Consider the following 11,168-nt stretch of genomic DNA (forward strand, 5'->3'; position numbering starts at 1 on the left):
CAACAAACACTGCATTGCATTGAGAAATATTTTGAGAAAATTCTGTGTATTCTTTCCTTTTCTATGATAACACGGTAACTTCTTTTGCCAACACAAGGGCAACAACACACCTCAGCTATGAGTATACAAATTACAATTTTCTTGTATGCTTCTGACATAAGATATGAAGAGTGCATTATGTACAGTATTTACTATTTATCTTGTTTATATGGAACTCTAAGGACACTGTTATAAATATATGTTGTATAATAATAATCTGTGACAAAAATATCTTGATTTATGATGGTTTATCTACAGAACCATTTATGATGTAATTAATTTGTAAATCATGCTTTGCCTTTGGTTACTTTTAACAAACAGACCACCATAAACTAAATGGAGAAAATTTATTTTACATGTTTACATATTTGACTTTAATTTTAAGTGTATTTCTTATTTTGATATGATATGTATTGATAATCTAATCTATGCAAGTAAAGTAAATTACTGTCAACTTCACCTCCCTCACAGGTATAACATGAAAGACGTGTAATATTAATTCAACATTTATATATCAACAGTGTGTATTTTTCTCTTTCTTTGACTTTCTTGTATTAACTTTGTATGACTACATATGCTGTGAACCAATACTGAGGACTGGGATGCTTATGTACATATATGATGGATTGTTGTCTATAATGTATTCAATTAATTGCATGATAGATGCATAATATACCACTTAAATTTGGAATGTGAAAGTGTAGGGAACTGGGTAGACCAGTTATTGGGATCAGCTGTGACAGCCTTTAGGTCATAGATTTTAAAGCAAAACAAATATTTCAGTATTTGAATATATATATATATATATATATATATATATATATATATATATATATATATATATATATATATATATATATATATATATATATATATATATATATTAATAATTTAAGAAAAGCTTGTGAATGTTTATATGTAGTGAATACATTGATGTCTGCATGTACAGATATGAGAAAGCCATGGATAGATTAAAAAAAAAAAATAATAATAATAAATAAGTCTTTAATTCAAAAGTATAGTAAAGACAAATATAACTGAAAGACCTGAATGCATTAAAATACTTTATAGATGAATTGGAGAAAAATTCAATCTTGTAAAATTTTTATTTAATGAAAATGTTACGTAAATACTAATTTTTTTGGTATTAAAGTTGAATATATTAATTAAATCTTTTCTTAATACCACTGAACATGTCAGGAATGTTGACTGGAAGTATACAATCTTTACAATCTGGTCCCACTCAGCCACTTGTGCTAACTGCCTCACTGTAAATACGTTGTCAGGTACATGCCATTCACTAGGAAATGAAAAGTTTCAACTCCTTTGATGTACACAAGTCTTTACCCTTATTAAACCCAAGTTATCATTTTGGAGAATAATGCAATTCTGTAAATATTGCCTAGTTAACTTAATTGTGTTTGTTTCTGATGGTGATTTTGTGAATGAAATCTATGTTCCACATCTTGTACAAAGCAAGAGAGCTCTTACCTATGAAAATTTTTATATACCAATCACTTACATTAATCAGTGATGCTGGCTACATTTGTTGAATCTGAAGCAGAAGAGCCTTCAGTAAGCGAGCTTCATAGGTGACTGTGTTCTTGCCTGGATGGATAGCCATTTCCTCTAAGGGATGTTCAATCAGGCCCTTCACACTCCTCCCATACACTGAATAGTTCATCAATAAAATATGTACTTAAATATCAAGTTAACTAAAACTATAGACAATGTATGTGTGTGCTGTATATATATGGCAACATGGTATGGATGTCATATGGCAATGCATGCGTAAGTGCAGAGCTGCCCCTCACCAAATCCTGTTTTTTATTAGTCCGTCTGATAGAATGGGGACCGACACCTTAGTGGGCCTTTTTCTATAGCTATTTTTGTTGCCATTGAGTGGTGCCTCTCCTACATAAATTAAGCAAAATTTTATTTGGAGCACCCTGTCCCTACCTCTCCCTATCCCAAATGTATCATAGATTGAAAATTATTGTATAACATGCCATTTAACTTGCTAACCTCTAATTGTAGTAATAAATATACTCTAAGTATAGATGTAATAGTAGCTCTGCAAGTGCCTGCTGGTGCACCCCCTCTGATTTCTCAAATGTCAGATGTAGTCAAATATGGCAGTAACATTTGTGCAGCTAGATTACATGTAATTTTTGTCGCCTTCCTTACGTTGATTTAGTGTGCTGCGCACTCCTCATGGTAATGCCAATGTATATGCACTACTGCAACTTTGCCCCCTCTGCCAAATGTGGCTAACCATAGAAGATGAGGCCATAGGCACAGTGCATGTTCTGCATTTGGGGAGAGGCAGCCCTGCATGAGTGAAGTATAGGACGTTATTGCTCTTACCTTCACAGTGCTCAAGAAACTGTATGCATTCTTGGATTACTGAATCCTTCACAGTTATCATATGCTTGGCTAAATTTTCTATAAGGGAAAGGAAGCATCTCTTGGCATAATACCTGAAATAAATAAGTGTTCATTTCCTAGAGATTATATACTTAAAATGTTTTAATTATTCACATAAAAGCACATGTTTGTTCAATTCCTACAATATACTCCCAAATCTATATTCTACATATTGTCACACACATACTGTCACAGGCAACTGAATTTGTAATTTTCTTATTGCAGTCAGTCATCAGCCACATCTCAGTTACTGTCTGCCACCAGAATCCATGCTCACAATTTGTCAACTTTAAATATACAGAATGAAATAGCTTGACGTTTCTTCTGGACTTAAATTCTCTTGACTTTCATTTACAACTTTTGAAAAAGTTAGACCATGTATCTAATCAAAGTAAACATGATACAATATATGAGATTACATCCGACAGCCCAACACTCTCAGGCTGCCCAAGGCAAGGCTTGTTTATGTTTAGGAAAACTGATTGTACCTTTCCAAGCAATTACTTATAGTAATACATACTTAATTACCTCAAGGAAGGATTTTATCAACTCAAAATTACTAATATTCATTAATATATTCATAATAAAAAAAAATTGCTGGGAATTGAGTTATGGAATGCATGGTTATATCATTATGATAGTGGCAGACTTCTGACATTCAAAACTACCGCTATGACATAGTTAACTCTATCATAGCCTTTTATGACAACAAAAGGAATTTATGAATGATAATACATATGAGTTTATTACATGCCCAACTTTGTTTCATTATGACCAACATATGTAGCTAGGAAAGTTTGTAAAATGCAGACCCTGATTATATAAAGTACTGTAATTGACTCATTATAGAAAAAAAATGCATATGTACTTCAAATGCATCAACAACAGTTTCAATGCTACAATGTGTGTACATTTAAGTGAATGTTCCAGAAATAACAAAAAGTACAAACCAGGTATCAGTTCCAAGCTTCTTGTTGTATGGCTCTAGACTCTTAATTACTCTTGAGATGCCAAACTCATAGTTCCCCTTGGCACAATAGAGGGTCCTGAAACCAATGTAGAATATAGAAAATTATCTATAATTTACTTCATTGGATTATATTTAAATGCATTGAGATAGGACAAAAAACAATACTTAAAAGTTCAATAGAGAGAAAACTTAAAGTAGAGACAACAAATGTTCATGTATAGGATAACAACTTACCCAATAACTAGATTCACTATGCATAGGTGATAAATTTTCTTGTCTGGGTCTTCATATGCCAGATGTTCCTCTTCCTTTTCAATCTTCCTCATGAGCTCCTCAGCTTCCTCATTTTGACTTGTCATGATGTATGAGACACATAAGTTGGCCAGCACAATTGCACTCACATTCAATATCTGTAAGAGTTAATATTTTTTTAGTAGTTCATGAAGCTGGTCCATGTAGAAAAAAAACCATAATTCCATATAGGTAAAACATGCTTAGAAATCTATATATTTCCATTATTTCTTTAAGAAAGGTTCCTTGGATTACAAAATGGCATTCAAGTGAGGGCAAAAATAAAGAAATTAGTAAACAAAAGTGTTAAAGTATTTTCAGATGTAGTGCTATGTAACAGGACCAAAGTTCATCAATTTCTTACATTATCATAGTTCTTCTTCACAATAGGTTCATAAAATCCTGTGGCTTCTTTGAACTTGTTTTCTTGCATAAATAAAACATGTGCAACATTTAGCTTCCATATGTCAGATTCATTACAAAATTCTACTGACTTCCTGAAGATCTTTTCCACTTGCGAATAATTTTCTAAGTCCCAGTAAATCTTGGCTTGAGCCATGAGGACTGGAATGTACCTGTAGACAATAAATAGTACACTACATATCAACTACTTTCTTTAATAATCATTGTAATACTAGTATGAGTATAATTATATATGTATACATAAATGTGTGTGTGTGTGTGTGTGTTTCACTGTTTGATCTGCTGCAGTCTCTGACAAGACAGCCAGACGTTACCCTACGGAACGAGCTCAGAGCTCATTGTTTCCGATCTTCGGATAGGCCTGAGACCAGGCACACACCACACACCGGGACAACAAGGTCACAACTCCTCAATTTACATCCCGTATCTACTCACTGCTAGGTGAACAGGGGCTACACGTGAAAGAGACACACCCAAATATCTCCACCCGGCCGGGGAATCGAACCGCAGTCCTCTGGCTTGTGAAGCCAGCGCTCTAACCACTGAGCTACCGGGCGTGTAATGTGTGTGTGTGTGTGTGTGTGTTAGTATGCACACTTACCTTTCCAAGATCTCTTCATACTCATTGACAGCTGTCTTGACCTGGTCATCGTCATGGTTTTGCCGAGCTTCCTGTACCACCTTTGTTAATTTCCGCAGCAACTCAATGTGTCGTGATCCTAATTCATCAAATTTACGATAAGCTTCAGAGGCAGCAGTTTGCTGAGTGATTAAGGCATCCAGGAAGTCAAAGAGATGCTGTAAAGAAGGAAACCAACATAATCAGGTATTTGCCTGATCCAAAGAGATAGAAGAGACTTGATCTCAGTAATCATTCAGAAATTCAGACAGATTACAATAAGAATGACTTAAAAAGGGTAATATGGTAAAACCTAGGTGGCAGATAGGCTATTGGTAGTCATGAAAAATTATTCACCCACTTGTAACACAGGAATGACATAAATTCAACTTACAGGAGTTAGATATTTGTATGTAAGATGAGCATTTTCAGCAAGGACATCAGCTGCTAGGTGGTAATATTCATATTTGCAATAAAGGAGCAGAAGGTTGCCAAATGTCTCAGGAGGAAATGGATTCTGTCCCAACAGAAACTGCATCTTCTCAAATCCTTCTGTTGGCTTAGTTTCCATATTCATTAGGGCCTAAAAGAAAGTAAAGTTTGGAATTAGTAATTAAGATTCAAATTTAAGACTCTGTGGACATGGAAAATATAAAGGTTTGTCATCTTTACAACAGTAACAGCACTGTAGTAAGAAAACTCTCACCTGGTTATGTAATGTCACTGCATCAAGCTCTTCTTCTGATCGGGGAGGCATGTCAGTCAGGGCTTCTCGGGCAGCTTCATCTGAAACAAGTGTACATATATGCATCTTTTTGAAACTAAGCTATGTAAAAGGGAAAATAAACATATGATTTTATCTTGTGATCACCATTTAAGTACTTTCACATGTATTCTGCAATAACATTTTATGATTTTTTACAGGTCAACTGAATGGCTGGCAGAGGAGGATGGTGTGCCTCAATGCCTAACACTTACAGTTCTTAAGCTGGTACTCAATGGCAGCTTTTAGGTTGAAGGCTTCAATAAGGGCTGTCTCATGTAGGGTTAGAGTGTTTCCCACACTGCGCACCTCAATGCCCTCTGTTGTCATGCCTACACTCAATTCGGGGTGTTCTCTGATGCCTCGCTCGATTATGTCAGCTATATTATGAAAATGTGCATGTGCTCATCAATATAAAAAGCCCTCTTGACTTGATAGGATAAAGTAAAGATATTTAGCCACATATTCCAGAGGAGACTTAAAACTCAAGTTTTCAATTTAAGAAATACAAAGCTGCATTTTGACATTTTGAAATCTTTTCAGATCTGTGATTTTCAAGCTAATATCGATTTACCAATGTGCTTGAGGGCTGGAGCATATTGTTTAAGGCGATAGTGGCACAGAGCAATATTATACGATAAATGAGGCTGGTATCCTGCCACTTGCAGGGCACTTGTGAATTTCTGGCAGGCTTCCTCATATCTGCCTTCCTGTTATGAAAATCTTAGGTTAATATATACTTACAATATGGTTAATAAATAATGTGAGTGAATAAGAACTTCTAATAAATGTGAAAAAAAGAAAGGTCACAATGTTTAAACAAGATTAGCTAAGTAGAGATGACCCACACGAATATGGATTCTGCCTTTCGGAGTTATGATAATAAGACAATTAAAGAATAGTGGAGAAATAGGTAATTCAAATTGGTCTCTTGCCTTGTACAACAGACATCCATGATTTATTTCTGTATCTGGGTCATCTGTTGGACACTGATCAACTAAGCTCTTAGCTCCAGGAAGGTCTTCTTCTCCATATTTGATTGCAGCCTGCAATTTGGTGATGCTCCCTGCATACTCTGGTGCCTCTATCTGATGTGTCACCTTCATAGCCTCCTCATATAAGCAAGCCTGCAACCCAACTAAAGATTAATGATAATAAATAAATAAGCAAATAAAACAAAATAAAAATAGTACAGTAATAAGTCCAACACAATAAATAGTGAAAGAGATATTTTGACATGGCTCATAACATAATTACAATGCTTAACAAAAATCACTGGAAAATTTACATGTACATTATAGATTAGTCATAAACATTTACAAATTTACAGTATTTAATCCTCCCATTGTATATGAAAAACAATTCATGAGATTTACTCTGCATTATTCTCCATATTACAAAGAGCAACCAAGACAAGTGAGGTTATAGGAATCTGTACAATATTGGATGCCCTGTAACTTGAAATACACAACATTGACAATACTGCAATACAGCATAAGTTTGCTCTACCTGATACAGTGATTGAGCATAGTACATGCGGTACTCCTCAATGTCAGGGAAGAGGAGCATGAGGTGTTCATAGCAGTTGGCAGCATTGACAAAGTCTTGCATGTAGAAGTAACAGTAGGCAAGGAGAGACAGAGCAGCTCGAGACTGAAATAGACAATTATTTTTTTGTCAATATTGGGCAAAGGGTGTAATATCAATCTTTTCAAGCTTTGTTCTTTCTCTCAATTCATGCAGACCAATATTCATCTATGAGAGAAACATTCAATCAATATGAATATTCTTGATCAAATTGTTGAGATGAATTGTGTCGTTGTGAAAGTGACCAGACACAACTTCCTGAAAGGTGGTTTGTTTATGTGGAGAGAATGCAAGAGAATGATATGAACACTATAAAATAACGGTGATGCTGCAAAGTGGGAGAGAATATAATACTTTCAGAAAACATGATAAGAGATATCCATGGTTATTTTGTTATAGAATGTCAACATGACTAACAATCATGGTGACACAGAGGTAGCATTTAGTAACCTATAAGATAATGGCATAAATACTTAAAAAATAAAGAAGGTATTTTAAAAAGAACAAGAGCCCATTCATGAGGTCTCATTTTGCAAGTATGAATAAAAGCCACCAGGCCTTAAAACTTGATTATCTAACAACCATAACTCATTAAACAAAATATACTGAAACCAATGCTTAGTACAGAAATACATATTGTATATAAATGAATACATAATGTATAAACAAGAATTAATTACTTAACATTCAACTACTTTATTGTAGTGAATAAATGATAATGTGGTAATAAAATAATAAATTTCAATCAGTAATTTACTTAAAGAATGTTTAATAAGTGAGATTAAGTTTTGTCAACAAACTTTAGTCTTGATGGCAAACTTTATTTCATTATCTATCTGATGTTTGTTACTGATGTGTTAGCAAATGTCACAAGAAGTACATGACAGAGGCAGCACATATCTTAGTGTATAGCATCATTCTTTAGGTACTCATATGAGATATGCAGTGACATCCAAATGTATCAACAAACTCAACACTGTGTAAGCAAATGATGCTTTGAAAACAGAGGCAGTCACTGTAAATATTTTCACTTCTGTATGATGTACAAATAGGAAGGCAATATCTGAAGAGACCTGTTATCTTGTCTAGAAATGTTAACACAGGTCAAGAAGCTTAGTGAGCTGAGTGGTGAAGGGCAGCTCTCACAGGTCTGTGTGTGTGTGTGTGTGTGTGTGTGTGTGTTTGTTGTTGTGTTGCAGTGAGGAGCAAGTGCAGCCATGCAATGCACTCAGGTCACAATTACAAACAAAACCATTTCTCTTTTAAAACTTACTGTTGTCTTTTTGAAGACATAAATTGTGGTCCATCAGATGAAAATACATATATAAATGAATATTATGATAAAATTAAATGTGGCTTTTATATTCATCATTTACACAAATTCCTCCCTAATGGATACTGAAGAGTAAATGTATGTCTTTGTGGTAATGGAATACACAGAGAGGTAATCAAATGTTCCTTGTGATATGTAAGAAAATGAAACATCCTTACTTTTGTATTAATTCACACCTGAGTAGGAATCAATGATGTAGGCCAGAATCTGCAATTCATGAAATAACAATGCTAGCTACTCACACTTGGATAGGACTCAATGATGTGGTTCAAAATTTGCACTGCTTCACTGTATCTTTGTTCCTTTATCTGAAAAAAAAAGATATATATAATCACAGCAAGTAAATCAATAAGTAAAGACACCAATCAAACATTCATAGTTTTTTTTTTTTTTTTTTTTTTTGTGAGTGTGTGTGTATTTATGAACTACGTACTTGTTTTTACCTAGTTGTGACATGAGGGAGGATATAAGTTTGTTTCTATTTATCTACCTGGCTGGTACTGTACGATTTAAGCCTTCGTAATACTTGAGCTTTAAGTAATTAATAGTATTTGAATTGATCAGTTTACGACTTTCAAATACTAAATAAACAATTACTGTTATGTAGCAACACTTACAATGTGAAAAAGAAATATCTGACCAGCAATGCATGGTCTATGAGGGGTTAAAGTCCCCCTTACACTACAATAGACACAAGAGAGGGCATAAATCATAATTCCTCAAGGTTAAATGAAAAAAGATAAGATCACTCCATTTCTCTGTGACCTCATTTAGTTACTTAACCTCTTCAGTACCATGACATGTTTCCATATTCATTCTGCTTACTATTTGGTGATTCCATACAGATTCAGAAACTTATGTGGGGATTAAAATAGTTAAAACTGGCCATTAATCTTCTGACCTCCATAGACTGTTCCTAATCTCAATAAAACCATCTAATCATACCCAAATCTCATGGTAAAAATGCATCCCAGTACTGAAGAAGTTAATGTTCCTTTCTCCCATTCACTAATTAATTCAACACTCACCATAGAATATATGGTCTTGGTGTACTCCCCATCTCGAATCTGAATATTCTGAAGCATCATTTTCCCTGCCACGGTGGATCACTTGTACAGCAACCCGCTGCTCTGAAAGTAATGCCACACACACCTTAAGAAAATGACAATGACAGTATGACAAACAAACCCTTGTGACAGGTAAGAAAGAAGGACCGTCGAGTTTATGTCAGCATGGGGGAATGCGGGCAGCGGTACAAACAAACAGTTGCCATGGTTACCAGAGCTGAGAGACAGACTGAATGAACAACGTAAACAAGATAGACAAAAATGTGTGATAGAGCGTAGACGTGATAACCTACAAGCAATATAAAGCCGAACTGGTTAGAAGCTTAATAATGGGATCGGTATACCGCACAACTCACAACTCACAAATTCTAGGTACAGTTACAATAAAAGAAATTATTGATGGTATAATATATAATGATTGTTTCTCTTCTTTTCATTCATGTATTATTATTTATCTATCTGTTATAACGGAGAAAGAAGAAATTTAATAGTGACACCTCGATCTGCGCACTTTTATAGTGCTTGGTTTCTTAATTCTTATTCATATTCATATTCATATTATTATTATCATTATTGTTATTATTATTATTATTATTATTATTATTATTATTATCATATTACTATTATTATTATTATTATCATATTACTATTATTATTATTATTATTATCTTTTTTTCTTATTCTTGATGATACATAGTATGTATGCTTTTATATATGTATTTATATAGGTATGCAATACAACACTCAGGAAAGGACACATACACGCTGAAACCACATCCTTGCTGGAACTTTGGAAGTACAAGAGATAGTTGACAGATATGGAGCAGAGGTATTAAGTGATAGGAGTGGAAGTTTTAGTGGTAGTAGAAGTACTCTTGGCAGATAATGAGGTGGAGGTTGAACGGGAAGCTGTGGTGGTAGATGGGGACGGCAGTGGGTCAGTCTGAATGACAACAGTACACATCTTGGGTGGAGCCCTTACTGTTGAAGCGTAGGAGACGTTTGAAGGAGGAGCGGCCCGCGTCTGCTTCACAGGACCGGTATATCCTTGCTTCATAATAAGAAATGCCTTAATTCAGTAGCTTTTTAAGGGTTGATTCACACCATAGGTTCGACCAAGACTGGAGCGAGAGCGGAGCGCGATCGAACCTATGATGTGAATCAACCCTAGGGTTGATTCACATCCTTAGGGTTGATTCACACCATAGGTTCGATCGCGCTCCGCTCTCGCTCCAGTCTCGGTCCGGTCCAGTAATGTTTAATGCATTTCAATGTAAGCATTCACACTGGCGGTAACAGTTCGCTCTCGCTCCGCTCTCGCTCCAGTCGTGATACATTCAAAAGATATTTTGACTGGAGCGAGAGCGGAGCGAGACCGGACTGTTGCAGCCAGTGTGAACTAGCAACGGTCCGCTCCAGTCATGATTCAGCCTTTGTATGGGGAAATGTTTCTGCCTTTCATCCTATAAAACATGGAGGATCAGAAGAAAACACTACAATGGGATCATGCAAAAGGTGGATAAATAATTAGATAGAGAATAAAATTTTATTTATCACTGATATAAGGATAATTTTTACAGTTGGCATATATATATATATATATATATATATATATATATATATATATATATATATATATATATATATAT

At 34.8% G+C, this 11,168-nt stretch overlaps 1 protein-coding gene across 3 annotated transcripts; it reads right to left on the reverse strand.

Moving 5' to 3' along the window:
• Positions 1-1,027: 1,027 nt before the first annotated feature.
• On the reverse strand, positions 1,028-10,628 carry LOC123513321 (tetratricopeptide repeat protein 30A-like). 3 transcript variants are annotated; one of them, XM_045270432.1, is made up of 14 exons: positions 9,481-9,708; positions 8,695-8,760; positions 7,042-7,185; positions 6,468-6,659; positions 6,107-6,242; positions 5,748-5,912; positions 5,476-5,555; positions 5,164-5,352; positions 4,752-4,948; positions 4,092-4,302; positions 3,671-3,846; positions 3,417-3,512; positions 2,407-2,519; positions 1,028-1,710 (listed from the first exon to the last, which is right to left on the reverse strand). In XM_045270432.1, exons 1-14 carry the CDS (start codon positions 9,538-9,540, stop codon positions 1,580-1,582), a joined length of 1,956 nt encoding a protein of 651 aa, XP_045126367.1. In that variant the 5' UTR covers positions 9,541-9,708; the 3' UTR covers positions 1,028-1,579. The 3 variants fall into 3 exon arrangements, with proteins under 3 accessions (XP_045126367.1, XP_045126365.1, XP_045126364.1); XM_045270430.1 differs by lacking the exon at positions 1,028-1,710 and adding an exon at positions 10,502-10,628 and having other exon boundaries at positions 2,176-2,519; positions 9,481-9,582; XM_045270429.1 differs by lacking the exon at positions 1,028-1,710 and having other exon boundaries at positions 2,176-2,519; positions 9,481-9,709.
• Positions 10,629-11,168: the final 540 nt, after the last annotated feature.

The sequence above is a fragment of the Portunus trituberculatus genome, chromosome 35 (genome assembly GCF_017591435.1).
Source record: "Portunus trituberculatus isolate SZX2019 chromosome 35, ASM1759143v1, whole genome shotgun sequence".
Lineage (NCBI taxonomy): Eukaryota > Metazoa > Arthropoda > Malacostraca > Decapoda > Portunidae > Portunus > Portunus trituberculatus.